Here is a 24859-nt window from a genome sequence, read left to right as displayed (position 1 = left end):
TATAAAATATGTATAAAATATCAATAGCTGAAATTCATCTTTAAAGTTGCTTTTTCGAAGCACAAGAAGGCTTATACAGTAGATTGTTCATATGAAACTGTCCAGCCACGAAACCAGCCGCCTAAGTCTAATGAGCGCCATCCTATGTCTCTGGTTGGATCTGCTCTGAAGATGTCACATTGTTACCTTCCTGATTATAGAAGGAGCGATCCTCTGTGGAATGTAAGAAAAATGGGAGATTAAAATGTCACATTCATGGTGAGGCTCCCAATCCCTGTCTGCAGATAATTGCCATCATTGTTCTAATTGTTGAAACAAATCACAGACTACGTGAGAGGGAAACAAACTGCGGAGGAAGATGATGAAATTGGCATTTCATGGCTCTGAATGTCAGTTTCATCCCTGGCCAGAGGCTGCATGGGTGGTTATTGTACAAAGCCATTGCGGAGTCTCCATTTAACGGAAACAATTGTGAAGCAGCAAAAAATAAAACTGCTTATTTCACAACTTCTCGTGTCTCTGTAATTATATCCATATAGCCCTACTCAAATCAAATATACAATGATAAAAAAAAACTGTTTAAGGGCCAGTTCACACTGCCCTGCACACCTAAAGTGATTGTAAAGTATTATATACGGTATATATACATACACACATCTCTCTCTCTCTCTCTCTCTCTCTCTCTCTCTCTCTCTCTCTCTATATATATATATATATATATATATCTCTATCGATATATCTCTATCGATATCTATATATCTATATATATATATATATATATATATATAGATATATAAATAAATAAATATATATTATATATGCTTACTTGCTCTATGTAATAGTTGTGCACAGGGCAGCTTGGATCCTCATCTTCTCGGGTCCCTTGCCCCTCACTCCTGTTAAGTGCCCCCATAGCAAGCAGCTTGCTATGGGGGCACCCAAGCCGAGCTGCAGCTCTGCGATTTCATGCAAACAGGGAGCTGCAGTTCGCGCCTGCCCCCTCCCTCTCATGATTGGCTAAGTTTCATTGACAGCAGCTGGAGCCAATGGCGATGTTGCTGTGTCTCCGCCAATCAGGAGGGAGAGGCCCGGATGGCAGAGGCACTCGTGGATATCGCTGGATAGAGAGGGGGCTCAGGTAAGTATTGGGGGGGGGGGGCTGCGGCACACAGACGGCTTTTCATCTTAATGCATAGAATGCATTCAGGTAAAAAAATAAAAATAAAAATTCTGCCTTTACAACCACTTAAACCACAGTAGCTTAGTGTGCGGGCAGTGCTCCGTTCAGCCGCCAGTGAGTCAGCGGTAGGTGGCACTGTGTCGTGAGATTCAGTGCACTGAACAGCTCCTTTTTTTTTTTTTTTTTAAACAAAATTTATTTGAAGTGCAAAGATGTTACACTTCATTCATGTCACTGTACAGCAATACGTTCCACTGTGCTGCTGTACAGCATCATGTGATCCTGTACAGTGTGCTGTGATAAAATGCAGCTCCAGGCTATGTTGCAGTGTGAACATCGGTGACTGGCCAGTCACTGCAGTAGTGTGAACTAATCCATAATCACCATCTGTCTTTCTGCAGTTTCTGGTTTGTGAAATCGCTAACTCCTTGTTACAGCGGTTCTGCCATTCTACTTACATGCGCTGCTGGCTTCTGTGTTCACCTATGGGTGTCGCCTGCTCCACTGTGGATTTATATCCGTCTCCCTTGTATCATTTACTGGTCCGCCACCCAGTCTGCTTCTTTATATATAACAGTGCAGTGAAAAAGTATTTACCTCCCTTCCTGATTTAATTTTTTTTTTTTTTTACATATAATACGTGGGAAAGCAGGAGCACAGAGAAACTAGGAAGTTGCCCAAGCAACGCAAGTGTTTTAGAAAATGTTTTGCAAATTTGTCCCACTTAAATGATTCAGGTGATCAAACAGATTTTAATATTACACAGAGATGTGAAAGATTCTTAAAGAGGGAGTAAACCCTGATGGGTTTACTTCCTTTTTGGTTCCCTGCAAAGGTAAAGCATAATGGACTACTATGCATCGCAGCGATCAGCGTGGTTAAAAATGCACTGATTACTGTGTAAATGTGACTGGCAGTGAAGGGGTTAACCACTAGGTGGAGCTGTAGGGGTTAAGTGTGTCCTAGGGGAGTGATTCTAACTGTGGGGGGACGGGGCTGTGTGTGACATGTCCCTGATCATCGCTCCTGATTACAGAGAGATGTGATCAGTGTCCTGTCACTAGGCAGAACGGGGAAATGCTTGTTTACATCAGTATTTCCCCGTTCTTCCTCTCCGTGAGACGATCGCGGGTATCCCAGCAGACACCGAGTCCGCAGGACCCGCGATCACACTCACGGAGGTCGCGGTGGGCACGCCAGCAGCGTGCGTGTGCCCGCACACCGCTTCTTAAAGGGCAACGTACAGGTACGTTAATCTGCCTGTACGTGCCCTTCTGCCGGCGTATATCGGCTGAGCCGGTCGGCAAGCGGTTAAAAAAGTGAGGTGGGAAGATTCGAGATCCAATTCTTCAGTCTTTTTTTTCATCTTTCCATCTATTGAATCTTCTGCCCTTGTTGTTGTTTTAACTTTGGATGGTAAAACATTTTTTTTTCTGCCAGTAAATCCCTTATACAGCCCACTTCCTGTTTCCTGTCTGGTCATTATCCTAGGCTTATGACATCATGCACAGCTCTCTCTCTCTCAGTCTTGATTCACACCTATGGCATTTTTAGTGCTTTTTGCATTTTGCAGATTTGCTCTACAGAACGTGTTCCATAAGAAACCATGTTGAATGGGCCATTGTGCAAATCTGCAAAATGCATAAAGCACTAAAAATGCATAGGTGTGAATCAAGTCGTACTTTGCTGAGAGCTTACCAGGACGGGAGTGGGGGATGAGTCATAAGAGGGCCAATGAGAGCTGCAGAGCTGGAGGTGCGTCTGCGTAAATCCAGGAAGCGAACAGGCAGCAGCTTCAGCTGCCCACAGCTAAAATGTAGAAAAAATGATCCGCACTCTGGTTGTTGCTCTTAAAATTTCTTCATTTTATTGAATAGCCACAGTGAACAAATGCTGATTAAAGCGGGAGTCCGCCGGGAGTCCGTGTTTTTTTTTTTTTTAAAGCCAGCAGCTACAAATACTGCAGCTGCTGACTTTTAAAATAGTGACACTTACCCGCCCAGCGCGCCCGCGATGTCGTCACCCGAAGCCGATCTCTCGATCGTCTCTCGGGTGCTGCCGCCGCCATCTTGGGTATGGGAATCAGGAAGTGGAGCCTTTCGGCTTCATTTCCAGGTTCCCTACTGCGCATGCGCGAGCCGCGCTGCGCAATAAGGATGAACCCGCTGTCTCTGGGATCTTTGCGTTTCCCAGCAGGCAGCGGGGGACTTTCGGAAAGGGGCGTAATCTACGCCCCTTTCCGCAGAGAGCCATCCCGGAAGTGGGTGCAGATACCTGTACTGTACAGGTACCCGCACCCCCCTCCCCCCTGAAAGGTGCCAATTGTTGCGCCGGAGGGGGGGAGGAATCCAATGAGCGGAAGGTCCACTTTAGGGTGGACCTCCGCTTTAAGTCAGTTGACGCGTTTCAGCCTATAATGCCTTAGTCATGACCACCACAGTTAAAATGACTGCAGCCAAACTCAGTGGAGAGAGATTTCTGCAGCATATTTAGCAAGTACAGAATCACAGTATGTATAAAATAATACGCAAAGTGGTTGGAGGGAAGCTTCAGAATGGCAAAGATGGTTTTATTACAAGTTATGTGAGCGGACTGAAGCTCCTCTTTAATGATTATTCATGCAGCTCTGATACATAGTCCTGAATTTCCTGAACGTAAAAAACCTGCAAGCGTTTGTCCCTGAAGCAATAGATTGGGCCCTAAGATTAATTTCCTACTGATGTAACCCAATGCATACTGCAGCCCTTCTTTGGACATGAGGGGGCCAAGGGACAGTCCACCGCCAGAGCACAGGTGAGTAGAGGAGGGTGCCAGCTGTAGGGGGCACAGAGGATTAAAAATAAATAAATATGCTTTTTGTGGCTTCCTATGCAGGTTGCAGTTTGCATATTCCAGGTGCATTTTGCATTTTTCAATACACGCTTTTGATCCATTGAAGTCTATGGAAGCAAAAACCAGAAAAAGGTCCCTGGCCCTTTCCATAAAATGCACAGATGTGAACTACATCCATAGGAGGGATAGACCCAGAGTATCCCCCCCCCCCCCATCGGTAACTTTGCTAGGCTGAGATGATATCATCAGTCTGCTGCAGGACCACTGACATGCGGCTTTGAAATCATGCGATTTCAGATGAAGTTACACAATTTAAAAGCCGCAGTCAATATGAACGAGGGCCAAGATGGTGACGCTGGATGATGGCTGAACAAACATGGCTCTGCGTTGTTGGGGGAAGGTGGGAGAATGTTGGGGGAGGGGGTTTGTATTGTGAAAAATATATCTGAAGCTAGGTTCACACTTAATGCCAAACCACCTACATGTGCCTCATTTGACTTTAAGTGGTTATATCTGAATGATGCCCGCAGCTACAGGCATCGTCCCGGTAGTTTTTTTTTTTTTACCAGCTTTTATGTAAAAGCCATCCAAGGGTCCAATTAGCCGCTAGATGGCTTTTACAGGTGGCAGAAGGGGTCTACTGTCTCGCTGGCGAGCCCAAATTGAAATCCTGAAATTCCACCAGCTAAAGCTCGTGAAGGACCGATGATCTCTGTGAAATGGGAAACCAGAAGCGACAAGCTTTTTCATCACTTCCGGTTTCCCCGGATGTAAACAGCGGCATTTTTAGTTTTGGAAAGTATCTGGTCGCTAGACATGTGCACTGACAAAAAAAATTGGTAATTTTAGTTTTCATTTCATTGGGGTTTTTTTTTTTGCTTTTTTCAGAAATTCAAAAAATTTGGAAATTCAGAAATGTGAAAATTCTGAATTCCAAAAATTCAGATTTACAAATTTTCAAATTTCAGAATTTTTGAGTTTTCAAATTTCTGAAAATCGAATTTTCAAATTCCGAATTTCCGAAAAATTCTGAAATTCGAAAATTTGAAAGAAAAAGAAAGAACATCATTAAAATTTGAAATAATAAATAAGAAAAATTAACTATTAAATTATAGGTATTGGAATTTCCTTTCAAATTTGGCTGTTTGTGAATAACGTTAATGTAACAAATTTATATGAAGTTATGAATTATCAGAAATAACGAATGCCGCATCTAAACAAATGGAATGGAACAAATTAATAATAAATAGGTTATATTATTATTGTTGTTATTTATTATTATTAGATTGTTACATTCCATTCGATTAGCTAGAGCATACGTTATTTCAGATAACAACAGCCAAATTTTAAAGGAACTTACAATTCCTATAATTTAATGTTTTATGTGTTATTTTATTTATGTTCAGATTTTCATTCTTATTTTTGGATTACAAATTTTTGAATTTTAGAATTTCCTAATTTCTAACTTCCGAATTTCCCAATTTCAAATTTACGAAATTTTCCAATTTCCGAGTTTCCAAAATTTCAAATTTCCAAATTTCTGGTTTCCAAAATTTCCGATTTCTGAAATTTAGAATTTTCCAATTTCCAAAATTTAGAATTTTCCAATTTCCGAAAAATCTGAAATTCGGAAATTTGAAAATGTGAAAATTCAAAATCCGGAATTTCCGAAATTGAAAAATTCGTAAATGAACAATTTTGTCAAAATTTGTTGAAAAACTAATTTGAAATTAAACGAAATTGCACATGTCTACTCATCACACAGATTTTTGGTGTGATCAGATGCTTGTAAGTAGGGATGAGCTTCGTGTTCGAGTCGAACATACGTTCGACTCGAACATTGGCCGTTCGGCCGTTCGGCGAATTCCGAACGTTTTGGCCGTTCGCGTCAAAATTCGAGTGACGCGCGCGCGGACCACAATGCACTGCGTTGGCGCAGTGCATTGCTGCCCGATGATTGGCCAAGCATGCACTGTGACCCCGCATGCTTGGCCAATCGCAGCGCCGGCAGCGAGGAGAGCCATGATTGGCCACAGGCATCCTGCCTGTGGCCAATCATAGCTCAGGCTGTGTAGTGCACGCCCCACACTATATAAGGCCGCCTTTAAGGCGGCCTCCTGTAGTGTGTTACTTTGCATCTGAAGCAGTGGGTGTTCTGTGTACCTTCAACACAGTACACACCAATCGTTTTTGGCTGATTTCCTATCTTGCTGCTGTGTAGTGGTTGTTGTCTGTGCCCTGACTGCAGTATACACCACTATATTCACCTCACCTATATAGCTAGTGATCTAGCTTTAACCACTTAACAACTGCCCATTGCCGATTAACGGCTTCAGGGGGGTTGTTTAACTCTGAGAGGCCGTTAATTAACGGCCTCCCAGAATTCTGCTCTCGCGTGCCCCGAGGTGTGCGCACTCGAGAGCATCCGTGACCGCCGGGTCGCATCACGGATCACGGTAAACGGCCGCTCATAGCGGCCGTTTACCACGTGATTGCTCCGTCAAATGACGGAGTGATCACTTGGAAACAAACCGGCGTCATGTTATGACGCCTGTTCCTCCCTCCCCTTTCTGTACCGATCGGTACAGCGGAGGGGAAAGAGATCAGTGTCAGCAGCGATGTGGGCTGCATCTGCAGTGCCCACATCGCTGCTCACCGAATTTAACCCCTCAATTCCCTGCCAATACTCTGCAATACCAGTGCATACTCTGCAGTACCCTGCCATTACTCTGCAGTACCCCGCCATTACTCTGCAGTACCCCGCCATTACTCTGCAGTGCAGTACCCCGCCATTACTCTGCAGTGCAGTACCCTGCCATTACTCTGCAGTGCAGTACCCTGCCATTACTCTGTAGTACCCCGCCATTACTCTGCAGTGCAGTACCCCGCCATTACTCTGCAGTGCAGTACCCTGCCATTACTCTGCAGTGCAGTACCCTGCCATTACTCTGTAGTACCCCGCCATTACTCTGCAGTGCAGTACCCCGCCATTACTCTGCAGTGCAGTACCCTGCCATTACTCTGCAGTGCAGTACCCTGCTATTACTCTGTAGTACCCCGCCAATACCCCGCCAATACTCTGTAATACCCTGCCATAAATTGCCATACCCAGCCATACTCAGAGATACCCAGCCATACTCGGTGATACCCTGAAATACCCAGCCATAGACGCCCCCCACCCCTCACCGCCCTCCGGTGCTTCTACCAATTCGCCAGTACGATCAAAGCCAGAATCTTTTTTTTATTTTTTATTTCAGGCTTCCCAGCCTAGAGGTGAGATGTGGGGTCATATTGACCCCCCAGATTTCACTGTAAAGAGGACCTGTCACCCCATATTCCTATTACAAGGGATGTTTACATTTCTTGTAATAGGAATAAAAGTGATCAAAAATATATTTTTGGGAAAAAAAAATGTCAAACTAAAATAAATAAAGTAAAATGAACAATAAAAAAATAAAATAAAAATTAAAGCGCCCATGTCCCCATGTGCTCGCATGTGCCACACATGTGAGGTATCGCCGAGAATGTTAGAGCGAGAGCAATAATTCTAGTCCTAGACCTCCTCTGCAACTCAAAACATGTAACCAGTAAAAAAATATTTAAAGCGTCGCCTATGGGGATTTTTTAAGTAGCGACGTTTGGCGCCATTCCACGGGCATGTGCAATTTTGAAGAGTGACATGTTTGATATCTATTTACTCAGCATAACTTCATCTTTCACTTTATGCAAACATTGGGCTAACAAGTGGTTAATAATAGAGCTTGCAGTCAGTAGTGTTAGGAGATAGTGCGTGCTGTCTGCGTGCTCTGTACCCAGTACATACCGCTATAATATAGGGCAGGCCCCTACTTTCAAACATCCAACTTACAAACATCTCCTACTTGCAAACGCAAGGAGACAGCAGCAAGTGAGATGAAAAAAGATGGACGACAAAACAAATTATACAGGGGTGATAACCCTTCCCTATGTTTTCCAAAAAGCTTAAAGATAGTTTTTTTGACTGGAGCTACACTTTAAAAATGTACCGGTTGAAAATGACAAACAGATTCAACTTAACACAACAAACCTACACAGTCCCTGTCTTGTTTGCACCGCCTGTATACTGCTGTTCTGAGTATATAGGGCCTGGGGGCCACACGCATTTCCTTTTTTTAATATGGGTACGGGGTTCCCCTTAATATGTGTACAAGACCCAAATAGGCTGGTAATGGGCAGGGAGGGCTACCCATGCCATTTTTCTCAATGATTTTCAACCATATTGCAGGAACCAGATATAACATTAAAACCGCAAGCAGTTTTAAATGGTGTTATTTCCGTTTAATGTCATTTTGTGCAGGGACTGTTCTAAACACGGGAAACACGTGTCACTTCACAGGCATACTACAGACAACCCCCAGGCACCATATTTAAAGGAATATTTCACTTTTTTTTTTTCACTTTAATCGTCATTAAAATCAGTGCTCCTGCCAAAACGGTAGTTTTTAAAACTTTTTTTTGCAGTGACCCATGTCCCCTGAGGCAGGAGGCAGGTCCCCAAACCCTTTTTAGGACACTATCTTGCATATTAGCCGTTAAAATGAGCACTTTCCAAATCGAACGTTCGAGTCCCATAGACTTCAATGGGGTTCTAACGTTCGTGCCGAACGCGGGGGTCGTTCGCAAGTTCTGGTGCGAACCGAACCGGGGGGTGTTCGGCTCATCCCTACTTGTAAGGGCAGAGGAGACTTCTAGAGTCTAGCAGACCCCTGATCTCTCCATAAAGAGTACCTGTCACTGCCTATTGCTGTCACAAGGGATGTTTACATTCCTTGCAACAGCAATAAAAGTGCTGAAAAAATATATAATAAGAAATGGGATCCCTGGTTTAACCATTCTACCTCCTTTTTTAATACTCCCTGAAATTGGGTCTCCTATACATGACTATCTACGGTTTACTGCACTATTACGGCTCTAGCCCATCACTATGCCAAATTAAAACACAAACTATTGCTATATATATGCACTGAATTTTGTACAAATTTTGTATCTATGGTGATTTTCTATGTTTATCTTGACATACATTGCATTTATTATGTTATATCTATGCTTACTCTTTGTACTTCCTCTATGTACCAAATAAAAATCGTTTGTAAAAAAAAAAAAAAAAAAAGGGCTGAAAAAAAAAAACCTTTAAGAAACAGTGAAAAATAAATAAATTGGTAAAAAAAAAAAACATTTAAAGCACCCTCATCCCTTCTGCCATTATGCAAGTGTCACCTATGACGACGTAGTTTGCCACAATTCCACGAATTTTAAATTCCACAATTTTAAAGCATGATATGTTTGGTATCTATTTACTCAGCGTAAATACATCATCTTTTTATATTTCTTTCAAAAAAAAAATTATATTGCGTTTGTATACATAAATTTCATTAAAGTGTATTTTTTTAAAACCATTTGCGTTATAAATACCTTTTTTCCCTTTTTTATAAGTGATCGCATTCCCTCAGTTCTCAGCTGCATAAGAGCGGGGGGGGGGGGGGGGGAGAAGTAACAGCACACTGAGCTTCCCAGTGAATGGCTGTCCAGCGGAGGCGTGTCAGGACAAGTCTGATCATTGAAAGAGAGTAAACTGAGTTCCCAGCAGAGCTAGAGAACTGACCATGCTGTGCTCTCCTACCTAGTGTGGTCAGTTTTTTTTTATTTTATTTATAGGAAAGCAGAGGGACTGGCAGGAACACCAGGGATTTCACATAAAGGAAGCAATACAAAAAAAAAACAGGAGACTTTCTCATACAAGCATGCATACAACCTATTGCATTAGGGTGTGCACCCCAAAGCTCAAACGTGTGTGTGTATATCCACTTTCAGACCGAACAATTTTGCTGGCTTAAGACCAGACCACTGTTTGCGATTCGACACTGTGTCGCTTTAACTGATAATTGCGCGGTCGTGCGACGTGGCTCAGAAAACAAAATTGACGTCCTTTTTTTCCCACAAATAGAGCTTTCTTTTGGTGGTATTTGATCACCCCTGCGGTTTTTATTTTTTGCGCTTTAAACAAAAATAGAGCGACAATTTTGAAATAAACGCATTATTTTTAACTTTTTGTTATATTAAATATCCCCCAAAAATATATAAAAAAAACATGTTTTTCCCTCAGTTTAGGCCGATACGTATTCTACATATTTTTGGTAAAAAAAATCGCAATAAGCGATTATTGATTGGTTTGCGCAAAAGTTTTAGCGTTTACAAAATAGGGGATAGTTTTATGGCATTTTTATTAATAATTTTTTACCGATTTTCATTGTGACTGCGACATTATGGCAATTTATACAGCAATCAATGCTATACAAATGCATTGATTCCTGTGTAAATGACACTGGCAGTGAAGGGGTTAACCAGGAGGTGGCAGTGTAGGGGTAAAGTGTTCCTAGGGGTGTGTTACTAACTGTGGGGGGCTGGGCTTTGTGTTAGTGAACACTGATCTCTGCTCCAATCACAGGGAGCAGTGATCAGCGTCACTTGTTGCTAGGCAGAACGGGGAGATGCTGTTTACAACGGCATCTCCTCGTTCAGCCGCCCCGTGAGACGATCGCGGGTATCCCCGCGGCGATCGAGTCTGCGGGACCCGCGACCGGACTCACGGGGAGCCGACCAGCACGCGAGCGTGCTGCCGGCACGCACACAATGGCGGGGCGGCATTTTAAAATGGAGGTACCTATACGCCAATATGCCTGCCCGTGCCATTCTGCCGACGTACATCGGCGTGCGCTGGTGAGGAAGTGGATATATATATATCTATATGTGTATATACTGTATATATATCTATATATCTATAGATATATATCTATATATATATCTATATATATATATATATATATATATATATATACACATATACACACACACACGCATTATATTATATTATATTTTTTATATATATATATTATATATATATATATATATATAGATAGATAGATAGATAGATAGATAGATAGATAGATATATATATATATATATATATATATATATATATATATATATATATATATATATATATATATATATAGATAGATAGATATAGTGTAGTAGGGCAATAGACAATGTCCAGTAGAGCAGTGGACGGTGTCAGAAGGGCAGAGATTGGTGTCAGTATTTTGTATTTTATATATTTTTTCATTATTACTTTTTTACAATTTTATTATATTTTACAACATTTCTTTAACAATACGTTTTCATGATTTCTTTTTTTTTTTTACTTTTGTTAGGAGCCCCATTGAAAGGGCATTGGTGAAATATCTAAACAGACCCCTGATGTCTCGCTTTTGAGACAGGGAAAGGGACTGAGGACAGCGATTCCCCAGTTCATTTCTCTGAAGCCAAACAGCAGGGAGAATATCCCCAGCACAGGGTGATTAGGGTGTGCCCAGGCACGCCTGCAATACCCTGTGCGCACGCCTATGCATACAAGTACATGGTACAGCAGGCACATATCAGGAATATGAAATGTTGGGGTAGCAAACACTTTAAGAGAGTTTCCAAATACAGTGTAGCATGGAAAAGGTTTCTATCCACTAAACTATGAGAGTCAGCTCTGCAGCCACATACACCTCCCCCGATCAGAACTGCCCCGGGCCTTGCTGCTTTACTAAACATTCTGCATACTCCAGATTGTTTTAAGCAAAACATATTTAATGCAGACTCTGATTAATAAAACCGTGTTAATAATCAGCTCACGCGCTGCGGGCTATGCCTTTCCTGTTTACGAGCGTACGCTACGAATAATTAAAATAAAAGGGAATTAAGTCTGTCTGCATCTGGAGAATGAAGTATTTTTAGATGGTATAATGCCTTAATAGCACAATATAACACATGGAAATATGCAGAATTAACAGGCTTTAAAAGGGCAGAAGTGAAGCAACGTGATTCACAGAACACACCTTAAGGCCTTAACCACTGCAGCCCCGGAAGAATTAACCCCCTTCCTGACCAGAGCACTTTTTGTGAATCGGCACTGCGTTGTTTTAACTGACAATTGCGCGGTCGTGCGACGTGGCTCCCAAACAAAATTTACGTCCTTTTTTCCTCACAAATAGAGCTTTCTTTTGGTGGTATTTGATCCCCTCGGCGGTTTTTATTTTTTGCGCTACAAACAAAAAAATATCGACGATTAAAAAAAAAAAAAAAAAAAAAAGCAATATTTTTTACTTTTGGCTATAATAAATATCTCCAAAAAATATATTAAAAAACAAATTTCTTTCTCGGTTTAGCAGTGGATCCCTGTCATGTCACTAGGCAGAAGGGGGAAATGCTTTGTTTACAAAGGCATCTCCCCATTCTTCCGCTGTGTCACACGATTGCGGGCACCCGGCGGAAATCGAGTCTGCGGGACCCGCGGGCACGGTCATGGAGCACGCAGCGGGCGTGTGCGTGCTCCCACAATGCCGGATGTACCTGTACGCCCATTTGCCCAGCCATGCCATTGTGCCGATGTATAGCATCATGTGCTGGTTGGCATGTGATTAAAGTGATTGTAAAGGTTCGTTTTTTTTGTTGTAAAATAACAAACATGGTATACGTGTTGTAAAGGGTCAGCCTGGGGCAGGGTTAAGAAGGGGTTAATCGAAGAAGGCAGGTACTTCCCCTTCAGACCTGCTTATTATCAGGTGTGCTGAAAGTGTCAGTGTGGAGCTGTTTGAGTAGGAGAGAGAGACACAGCAGCACGCTGTGTGGAAATGTCCATTGCTGGATGGTGTACCTGCTGGGTGACAAAAAGCTCTGATTGGAGCCATGAACTGTTACCTGTACCTGTGTGCTTCTGAACTGTGAGCTGTACCTGTGTGCACATCCATGTGATAAGACAAGTCTGTCTGGTCTTATGCTTTTTTTTCTATTTTGCTGAATAAAGCCACTTTTATTTTACTAGACTGCCTCTGAGCCAGCTCTTCACCTCTCTGATCCCCTACAGTGTATATACAGTCATGCTCAAAAGTTTGCATACCCTGGCAGAAATTGTGAAATGTTGGCATTCATTTTTTTTTTTTTTTTTTTATTTAAGGATAGCAATCACATGAAGCCATTTATTATCACATTGTTTTTTTTTTTATCCTGAATCATAATGATGACAGAAATCACTCAAATGACCCTGATAAAAAGTTTACATACCCTGGAATGTTTGGCCTTGGTACAGATACAGAAGGTGGCACACATGGGTTAAAATGGCAATTAAAGGTTTATTTCCCACATTTGTGGCTTTTTGAATCTCAGTTAGTGCCTGTGTATAAATAGTCAATGAGTTTGTTAGCATGGATGCACTAAGCAGGCTAGACACTGAGCCATGAGGAGATAGAAAAGAACAGTCAAAAGACCTGCGTAACAAGGTAATGGAACTTTACAAAGATGGAAAAAGGATATAAAAAGATACCCAAAGCATTGAGTATGCCAGTCAGTACTGTTCAATCACTTATTAAGAAGTGGAAAATTCAGAGCTCTTTTGATACCAAGCCAAGGTCAGGTAGATCAAGAAAGGCTGCAGCCACAACTGGTGGAAAAATTGCTCAGGAAATAAAGAAAAACCCACAGGTAACCTCAGGAGAAATACAGGCTGCTCTCCAAAAAGACGATGTGGTTGTATTTCTCCTGAGGTTACCTGTGGTTTTTTTCTTTGAATCCCGAACAATTCCTGTGGCAGTTGTGCCCGAAATCTTTCTTGGTCTACCCAACCTTGGCTTGGTATTAAGAGATCCCCAAATTTTCCACTTCTTATTAAGTGATTGAACAGTACTGACTGGCATATTCAAGGCTTTGCACTTGTGTGTGCTTACCTCAGTGACAACCTCACATCCTTCAAAGTCCCATTACTCCACGGAAGAGTGGATTTTCCCAACTCTTCTTCTTTTCTTCTCCAAACATGTCATACTTACCCACTATGTGCAAGGGTGTTGCACAGAGCAATCCCCCCCCCCCAATCCTCCTTTTCTGGGGTACCCCGGCTGCGCGCTCCGGGCTCTTCCTCTTCATCAGGTGTCCCCACGGAGAGCCGCATTCCATGGGGTCGCCCTTGAGGAGCCGCTCCCGAGTTCTGCTGCTGCATCCATTGACACAGACAGCAGGACCATCCCCCAACTCCCGTGTCACTGGATTTGATTGAGAGCAGTGGGAGCCAATGGCTCCTGCTGCTATCAATCCTATCAATCTATCCAATGAGGACCTGGGACAGGGCCGGAGCTGCTGGGCTCGTGAACATCGCTGGTTCCGGTAAGAAAAACGGGGGGCTCTGGGGGGCAGCTGCAGCGCAGAAGGTTTTTCACCTTAATGCATAGAATGCATTAAGGTGAAAAACCTTGAGGGTTTACAACCCCTTTAAAGAGAACCAGTCACCACGGCTCTTATCCAAATATAGACTCTTAACCCCTTCCCGCCGAGCGTACGCAGATATGCGTACTCGGCTTCTGGGGGGTATACCGGGATGATGCCCGCACCTGCAGGCATCATCCCGGTACCGTCTTTTACAGCGGGCGATTGGCTATCCAGCCATAACAACCGATGCGGCTAAAAGCCGCTCGGCTGTTATGCCGGAGGAGCGGGAGGGGACGTCCCCCCCTCCCGCCGCCTCCCGCCGCTGTTACCGGTGCTCCCGCTCGATCGGGAGCACCGATTGCGTGTCCGATGGCTCCGGCCGCTGGGGCGGAACTGGAACGAAGCCGTAATCGGCTTCGTTCCAGTCTCCTCATAGTAAACACGGAAGCGACGTCATGACGTCACTTCCCGTTTACTCGGCTGCCAATGGCGCCGGTTTAAAAAAAATATCCGGTATTCAGAATCGCCGTTTTCGGCGATCTGAATACACTGAAGTGTAAAGGAGGGGTGGGAGGTCTTTTAGACCCCCGATCCCTCCATAAAGAGTACCTGTCACCACCTATTACTGTCACAAGGGATGTTTACATTCCTTGTGACAGCAATAAAAGTGATCAAATTTTTTTATTTATTTTTTTAAACAATTTAGTAATTTTAAAATAAATAAAATAAATAAAAAAATTAAAAAAAATTTTTTAAAGCGCCCGCCGTCCCCGCGAGCTCGCAAAGCAAAGAAAACGCATACGGAAGTCGCGCCCGCGTATGTAAACGGTGTTCAAATCACACATGTGAGGTATCGCCGCGATCGTCAGAGCGAGAGCAATAATTCTAGCACTAGACCTCCTCTGTAACGCTAACCTGGTAACCGTAAAAAAATGTTTAAAGCGTCGCCTATTGAGATTTTTAGGTACCGTACTTTGTCGTCAATCCACAAGTGCGTGCAATTATAAAGTGTGACATGTTTGGTATCTATTTACTCGGCGTAACATTATCTTTCACATTATGCAAAAAAAATGGGATAATTTTACGTTTTTTTTTTTTTTTAATTAATCAAAGTGTACCTTTTCCCAAAAAGTTGCATTTAAAACACCGCTGCGCAAATACCGTGTGACATAAAATCTTGCAACAATCGCCGTTTTATTCTCTAGAGTCTCTGTTAAAAAAATATATATAATGTTTGGGGGTTCCAAGTAATTTTCTAGTAGAAAATATGGATTTTAACTTGTAAACACCAAATTCCAAAAACAGGCTTAGTCATGAAAGGGTTAAAGTGTTACTAAAGCACATTATACCTTGCGCACACATCAGGAGACACTTGATAAATGTGGGGAAAATTGTTACCTTTATCTGGGATTTTAGAGTTTCATGAAGGAGAAATCCAATTTGAATTGCGTCCTCTTTATTATGAGTTATAAGGCAGAGCTGTTTACCCAGGCACTCTAAGAGACAAAAAAGGGAGATGGCGCCAAAGTCAGAAAATGACAAGATATGCATTTATCATTATAAACGATTAAAAAATAATTTTCTCAAGCAATGGTACAAGTACTCCAACCAGTAGGTGTTGTATGTCTCAGAGGTTCAGATGCTCTTATTTGGTCAAAGTACGGTCATTTTTGGCATAACAGTTTTGCTGGCACCCAATTTATCATGCCCAAAAATTTGTCATTTATTAATCGCCTTATGGTTTTTCTGTTTTAACCACTTCAATACTGGGCACTGATACACCTTTCTGTCCAGACCCATTTTCGGCTTTCAGTGATGTCGCACTTTGAATGACAATTGCGTGGTCATGCTACACTGTACCCCAACTAAATTTTTATAATTTTGTTCCCACAAATAGAGCTTTATTTTGATGGTATTTGATCACCTCTGGGATTCTTATTTTCTGCTAAACAAATAGAAAAAAAAAAGACAGAAAGTTTTTAACAAAAACAAGTTTTTTTTTTTATTTCTGTTCCAAAACTTTGTAAATAAGTACGTTTTCTCCTTCGCTGATGGGCACTGATGGGCACCGATGAGGTGGCACTGATGATGGCTACTAATATGTGGCACTAATAGGTGGCACTGATTAGCAGCACTGATAGGTACACATAGGTGGCACTAATGGGCACTGAAAGGTAGCACTGATGGGCACTGAAAGGCAGCACAGATGGGCATTGATAGGTAGAACCAATGGGCACTGATGGGCACTGATAGGTGGCACGGATGGGCACTAATAGATGGCACTTATGTACACTGATGGATGGTACTGATGGGCATCACGGATTGGCAGGCATTATTGTTTGGCACTGATTGGCATCCATTGTACGCACTGATTGGCATCCCCGGTGGCCATGGGTGCCATACCTGGTGGTGACTAGTGATGGGCATCCCTGGTGGTCCTGTTGGCATCCCTGGTAGTCCAGTGTGGGCATCATCGGGGGATGCACTGATAATCAAACAGCACAGACCCCCCCCCCCCCCTTCAGGAGAGCAGCCAACTGGCTGACAGGCACGAGTGAGGAAAAGCCGGTCAACGGCTCTTCCTGTTTACACTGTGATCAGCCGTGATTGGATCTCTCTGACGGAGACTCTTTACCTAGATCGGAGTTGTGGTGTGTCAGACTGACACACTCCAACAATGATCGCCGTGATGCGCGCCCCAGGGGGGGTTATCCTGAAAAACGTCATATGACGTCCGGTCATTTTGCTATATGGCGGGCAGCAAGTGGTTAATCTTTTTATTCAATTTGCAGAATTACAGTAAAACACAATAATGTAATACAAAAGAGTGCAAAATGGCTCTGACAATATAAACAAGAAATCAACAATGATAACATGTTGTAAGGGTAAGGAATTAAGACAATAATCCATGGAGGCCCACTAATCGGTAATAGGAACTGTGACAGAGTAGTTGACTATATAAAAGAAAAAAAAAAACTGGTATTAAGAAACATCTTCATTTATAGTCCTCAAAATAGGCCAAACAACCCATAGGAGTTACATCATGCCAACTTTGTACAATCGGCAGAGGGGTCAAGCAGGACAGCCCCTACCCACCCAACCACAAAGGCCAGCTATAGACATAATAATAGAATTAGAACAAACATAGTGGCCTTGGTGTCAGCTAACACTAGACTTATTTATCCTACCCCAACAAAAAAACAATAATATATTATATATATATATATATATATATATATATATATATATATATATATATATATATATATATATATATATATATATATAAAATACTTAGAAAAATCCTTTCAGGGATATTGTTACATACAAAACCTAGATGGAAACCCCAAAGTCGAGACAAAGAGTCCGACTAGAGGGCCTATCTTGCACCTGAGTAAAGAAATAGAAAGGAGCGAGTTAGAGAAAGAAAAATGAGCGAGAAAAAAAAAGAAAAGAGCAGTGCCCCATTGTTGGTAACAGTGGGAGGAATCGTGCCCTATTGTTGGTATCAGTGGAAAGAATAATAGTACCCCAGTAGAAGGAATAGCACCCCGTCACTGGGAGGAATCATGCCCTATTGAAGGTATCAGTGGGAGGACTCATGCCTTATTGTTGGTATCAGTGGGAGGTCTCGTGCCCTATTGTTGGTATCAGTGAGAGGAATCGTGCCCTATTGTTGGTATCAGTGGAAGGAATAATAGTACCCCAGTAGGAGGAATAGCACCCCGTCACTGAGAGGAATCATGCCCTATTGAAGGTATCAGTGGGAGGACTCGTGCCCCATTGTTAGTATCAGTGGGAGGACTCATGCCTTATTGTTGGTATCAGTGGGAGGACTCATGCCCTATTGTTGGTATCAGTGAGAGGAATCGTGCCCTATTGTTGGTATCAGTGAGAGGAATCGTGCCCTATTGTTGGTATCAGTGGAAGGAATAATAGTACCCCAATGTTGATATATCAGTAGGCGGAATAGCACCCCATCATTGGTATCAGTGGGAGGAATTGTGCCCTATTGTTGGTATCAGTGGGAGGACTCGTGCCCTATTGTTGGTATCAGTGGGAGAACTTGTGCCCTATTGTTGGTATCAGTGGGAGGAATCGTGCCCTATTGTTGGTATCAGTGGGAGGAATCGTGCCCTATTGTTGGTATCAGTGGGAGGAATCGTGCCCTATTGTTGGTATCAGTGGGAGGAATCGTGCCCTATTGTTGGTATCAGTGGGAGAACTCGTGCCCTATTGTTGGTATCAGTGGGAGGAATCGTGCCCTATTGTTGGTATCAGTGGGAGGAATCGTGCCCTATTGTTGGTATCAGTGGGAGAACTCGTGCCCTATTGTTGGTATCAGTGGGAGGAACCGTGCCCGATTGTTGGTATCAGTGGGAGGAATCGTGCCCTATTGTTGGTATCAGTGGGAGGAATCGTGCCCGATTGTTGGTATCAGTGGGAGGAATAATAGTACCCCAATGTTTATATCAGTAGGAGGAATAGCACCCCATCATTGGTGTCAGTGGAAGGAATGGGGCCCCATCATTAGTGTCAGTTTTGGATGGAATAGTGCCTCAAGGGCTGAATAGAGGCAAGCAACGGGCCACATCCAGCCCCAGGGCCCCAGTTTGGAGACAACTGGTCTATTCATTACAATTTTGCCCTTATTAGGGTCACTCAAATCCTTATACCTGCCCATTTTTTCTGCTTTCAACACATCAACTTCAGAGACAACATGTTCACTTGCTGTCTAATATATCCAACCCACTTTCAGTTGCCACTGTCACAAGATAATCAATGTAATTCACTTTACCTGTCAGTGGTCACAATGTTATGTGTATAATGCAGCACCTGGTATTGTGTTTTATGTCATCCTTAGCTAACTAAACTTGTGAAAATTTGAATTAATTCTTCACCGATGCAATAACCCGACCGCATTAAAAAAAAAACCCACATAAGATTCTCCATTAATCCTGGCTTTGATGTTGCATCCGATCGTTTACACACTCAAAGTGGGAGAAGAGTGAAGCTGTCAAATACATCAAGAAGTCTTAAGAAATTGAAGTTGTTGCTTTTAATTATTTAACACGCCGCCAAAAATCGGTATGAAAAAAAAAAAAAAAAAAAAAGACTTGCGTTTCCCCTGCTCTGACTCCGGTACTCCAAACTGGTAATGAAAAAAAGAATAAAAAAATACAATAAAAAGCCAAACTCAGGTCTTGTTTGCATAAGAGTTTGTACACATTACAAAACCCCACTGACTTTTACGAACAAGAATGAAAACTCCATCGCAGAAACTTGTCGAGCCCACCCAAGCCTATCCTACATGTCCAGGCGCACAAAATCTGCAGACGTCCCAACAATGTCTTAGGTTTAAAAAAAATAAAATAAAAATAGTTTAGTTAGTTTTTATTTTTGTTAACCAATAGGTACATTCCATAAAACTTCCTAGCTTAATCTAGGCAAACAGTTCCTTAGACTGTCTACAGTGAAGGTATGGGCCTCTGACTCACGTCCGTACTCCTTATCAGTTCAAAATTCAACCTACAAAAGGAAAACTCGTCCTTCCTTTTCTTTCGGCACTTGCGATTCGAGGCATGTCACGGTCTCTGAACATTAAAACACCCAACATCCGGTTTGTTCTCATCCTGACCCAAAATGACGAAAATGTCAGAGTGTGAAGTCATTTACTTGCATGTCAGACTCGGGGAATGTAAAAAGTTCACGCTGCAGCTTGATGTAAATATGCGACTTGCACAACCTGTGCGGCTGATGGGTCACTTCCATCTATAAAAGAATTCCTCTTGCTTTATGTTTATATAAAGATAAAAAAAAAATAGTTTTTTTATTTTTAGATTGAATGGGGCAAGGGAAACCACTCTTTATAAGTGGTTTACAAGCATTAGACAACCGGAGTGCCAGTGAACAATAGCGCAATACAGACCTCAGATCAGACCCAAGTCTTGCATCTTCACACCTCAGATCAGCCCAATTCCTGTATCTTCACACCTCAAATACCCCCCCCCCCAATTCCTGCATCTTCACACCTCAGATCAGCCCCAATTCCTACATCTTCACACCTCAAATACCCCCCCCCCCCCAATTCCTGCATCTTCACACCTCAGATCCCCCCTAATTCCTACATCTTCACACCTCAAATCAGCCCCAATTCCTGCACCTTTAGAGCTCAGAACAGTCCCAATTCCTGCACCTTCACACCTCAGATCAGCCCCATCTCAGATCAACCTCAACTGCAACAACTTCACATCTCAGATCAGCCCCAATTCTTGTACCTTTAGAGCTCAGAACAGTCCCAATAGGCCAGCTCTAAAACTTTGTCCGTCGGATATTCCGACGGAAACAGTCCTATGGAGCCCACACACAGTCGGATTATCCGACAACGCGGTCCGATCGGACATTTTCCGTCGGAATGTCCGACCGTGTGTACAAGGGCTTAGAGCTCAGAACAGTCCCAATTCCTGCATCTTCACACCTCAAATCCCCCCAATTCCTGCATCTTCACACCTCAGATCAGCCCCACCTCGGATCAATTCCACCTCCGATCAACCTCAACAATGTCACACCTCAGATCAGCCCCAATTCCTGTACCTTCACATCTCAGATCAGCCCCAGTTTCTGCACCTTCACACCTCAGATTCCCCCAATTCTTGCATCTTCACACTTCAAATCACCCTAATTCCAGCACCTTCACACGTCTGATCTCCCCAATACCTGCAATTTCACACCTCGGCTCCCCCCAATTCCTGCATCTTTACATCTCAGATCAGCCCCAATTCCTGCACCTTCAGAGCTCAGATCAGACCCAAGTCTTGCAACTTCACACCTCAAATCTGCCCCAATTCCTGCATCTTCACACCTCAGATTTGCCCCAATTCCTGCACCTTCACATCTCAGATCAGCTCCAATTCCTGCACCTTCATATCTCAGATCAGCCCCAATTCCTGCACCTTCATATCTCAGATCTGCCCCAATTCCTGCACCTTCATATCTCAGATCAGCCCCAATTCCTGCACCTTCATATCTCAGATCAGCCCCAATTCCTGCATCTTTATACCTCAGATCAGCTCCACCTCGCATCAACCCCATCTCAGATCAACCTCAACTGCAACAACTTCACACCTCAGATCAGCCCCAATTCTTGTACCTTCAGACCTCAGATCAGTACCAATTCCTGCAACTTCACACCTTAGATCCCCCAATTCTTGTATCTTCACACTTCAGATCACCCCAATTCCAGTACCTTCACACCTCAGATACCCAATTCCTGCATTTTTACACCTCAGATCAGCCCCACCTCGCATCAACCCCATCTCAGATCAACCTCAACTGCAACAACTTCACACCTCAGATCAGTCCAATTCCTGCACCTTCACATTTTAGATAAGCCCCAATTTCTGGCACCTTCACATCTCAGATCAGCCCCAGTTGCAGCACCTTTACACCTGAGATCAGGAGGAAACCCACGCAGGCACAGGGAGAACATGCAAACTCCAGGCAGGTAGTGTCATGGTTAGGATTAGGGTTAGGATACACTTTCACCCAGCACCATTGAGTCCTATGGAAGACTCCCCATAATCCATCCTGCTCATTCATCCTCTCACATGAGGATTTTATCTAGGGTTGCACTGATACCGATATACGTGCAAATGCGCCGATACCTGAAACTGATACTTCCAGTCTGGGATTCCCCCACTGACAGCTGAAATGTAAAAAACAAAAAACAAAAAAAAAAACAATTTTCAGTTGTTAAAGGGCCAGACCGCATCCTTAACAACCAATGACTCGTTCAGTGTGAAGTGTTAAAGAAGTCCGGCAATCAGAGTTGTCAAAAAAAAAAAAAAAGCAGCCCAGCAATGTATATCAACAACATTTCTCAGCAGGGGAAACACTAAGATGAAAAAAAAGCATTTGTTTCTTTTTGTAGCTTTCTGTTTCTTCATCTACAGAACAAAGGGATGAACTTTAATCTGCAGATAAAGTTGGTTTAAACGAACCTGTCAAGTAAGTGTTTTTTTTATTAAATGTTTCTCTGTTTAACCCCTTATTAACACCCTAATTTACTCTAATCTGCCTTAATTAACGCCTTATTCTCCTCCATTTAATTATTATTTTCTGGTGATTTCTTTTTTTTTGTTCACTTCTATTTTAAAAAATTATTAATAATTAAAAAATGTTTCAGTTTGCTAAAATTTTTACACCTTTAAGATATATTAACACGTTTCACATAAAAAAAAAAAAAACACAAAATGTGAAAAAAATTATTTCATTGGTAAATAACTTTTCAATGCTTTGTACCATTGCTTATAGCTGAAGTGTAAAAAAAACAGTTGTGGTAGGTATCGGAGACTACAAAAAAACTAAAAAAATGGTATTGGTGCATCCCTAGTTTTAGTCTAAACCCACATTTCAATACACCTAAAACACACAGAATGTCAGAGAATAGGGCTGGATTCACACCTATGAATTTTTTGTGCTTTTTGCATTTTGCAGATTTGCTCTGCAGAACGTGTTCCATAGGAAACCATGATAAATGGGCTGTAGGGCAAATCTACAAAATGCTAAAATAACAAAAAATGCAGAAGTGAATGAAGCCCAAGGCTGAATCCGGACAGAAAAAAGGTTTGGGATTCAACTCCTTTAGATAAATAGTTTGCATTGTGAACTTTCATTGTACATGACAACGTGTGCTCCAGCGACAGGTGCACTTTAAAGCCCTGAGTTTTTATTTGCAGTTGTACAGAACCAGGCTGCTCTAATGTAAATCCTCTGCTGAATAGATACAGAGATTTCCTGCTGGGATTACCTGTACATCAGACCCGGCATGTTTCATTGTGAATCTCTAGGACAGAAGGCAATTATACGATCACTAATATATAAAAGCAGGAAGCGTGGCATGTCTGCGGGACAAAAATTAACAAAGCTGCTAATATTTCCACCATCTCTGGGAGATCAGCCCCCCCCCCCCCCACACCCACCAATGGTACATTCCTGAGGAACCCAGTAATGTGTTACTTATTACCCTTTGTTTGCTGTTATTCTTTACTATGGAACCAATTCCCGGCAGGACTGTGCTTGGGGTGCCTGCTTTACATAGGAAGAAAACACACCATCCAAGAAGACCTGTCATGGGAAAAACACCAGGTCTGCCAGCAGGGCCGGCCCTCAAAAAATGCTTTATGCCAGGCTGCTAAATGATCCTCTAGCTTTAGCCGTTTCTGATTCAAAATTAGCATGAAATTCAGATCTGTATGATTGTTCTATATTTGTTTACAATCTCAGACACTACAGAATCCAGAGGATCAGCATGGCAGCTAGGCAACTTGCGTTTGCAGAATCGGCAATGGCAGCCAACAGATTTCACCCGTTAAAATACAAAAGGAAACCTTGGATTACGAGCATAATCCCTTCCATGAGAATTCTTGTAATCCAAAGCACTTGCATATCAAAGCGAGTTTTCCCATAGAAGTCAATGGAAACTAAGATAATGCATTCCACATTGACTTCTATTATATGCAATACCGCATGTGGCCAGAGCTGGGGAGGGGGCGCCGGAGAGCTTTGGAAATAGTCAGGGACAGCTCGACTGAACTTGGAAACCCTCAGAAACACTCGGGAACAGAGTATTTCCGAATGTTTCCTGAGTATTTACGAAACAGCTCCGAACCATTCCCAATGTCATTGGGCCCCCGCACCTCTAGCCAAATGCGGTACTGCACACCCCATTAGCTAGAATTCTGCCTGTTTTGCGAAACAACACTCACAAACTGAGTTTTTTTTTAAAAAAGTTGCTCGTCTTTCAAAACGCTTGTTAACCAAGGTTCCACTGTATACCGTATCTCACAAAAATAAGTACACCCCTCACGTTTTTGTAAATATTTTATTCTATCTTCACGTGTGACAACACTGAAGAAATGACAAAAGAAATAAAACCGCGCTGAGACCCCTTTTTTTTTTTTTCTTTTTCCTTACTTATCCAGCAAGAAAAAATAAAATAAATAACCAAAAAAATGAATCTTAAAAATAAATACAAATAATTAAGAAAAAACTTCAAATGAATGAATGTTCAAAAAATGTAAGGCTGCTGCTCCACTGTGGGATACACACACATAAAAATAGATAAAAAATAGAAAAAAGAGCTGCGCCAAATAATATAAAACAAATCAATAAACCAAAACACTATATGAAAAAGTCCATGGAAGGTTAATGTTATTCAGGAAAGAAAAGCGATCGCACCACAGTGATTGCACACTTCCTTATCGCTATTGTGCCCAGCCACCGACAAATAAGTGCGCTTACCAGACGGTAAAAGCACAAGGAGCGTTTATAATCCCAAGCCACTGACAGCTCCTCGCCTTCACCAAACACTTTGTCACTCAGGAACGAACGATCCATATATTGGAGAATCACATGCCGCTCCACATTCTCATCAGTACCCAAATTGCGCGTTCATGATATAAAAAGAAAAGAAGCCTCCCACAGTGTAAAAAACTTCAATGCTCTTTTAATTGTAATTGTGCACTACTTAAATCATTTCTATTACAATGACTGACCGGTGCATAC

At 42.4% G+C, this 24859-nt stretch overlaps 1 protein-coding gene across 3 annotated transcripts in view; it reads right to left on the bottom strand.

The window, feature by feature from the left end:
- Positions 1–24859, bottom strand: part of CRPPA (CDP-L-ribitol pyrophosphorylase A) — a 337629-nt gene that overhangs the window by 192160 nt on the left and 120610 nt on the right. For all 3 annotated transcript variants that reach the window (XM_077490700.1, XM_077490701.1, XM_077490699.1), the window contains one exon: positions 15692–15789. In XM_077490700.1, the coding sequence (XP_077346826.1) occupies positions 15692–15789 (98 nt within the window). The remainder of the gene's footprint in view (positions 1–15691; positions 15790–24859) is intronic.

This window comes from Lithobates pipiens, unplaced genomic scaffold (genome assembly GCF_037356315.1).
Source record: "Lithobates pipiens isolate NorthernLeopardFrog02 unplaced genomic scaffold, aLitPip1_a1.2 Scaffold_19, whole genome shotgun sequence".
NCBI classification, from domain to species: domain Eukaryota; kingdom Metazoa; phylum Chordata; class Amphibia; order Anura; family Ranidae; genus Lithobates; species Lithobates pipiens.
The sequence above is the reverse complement of the archived record's forward strand: the minus strand, read 5'-3'. Positions and strand labels throughout refer to the sequence as shown.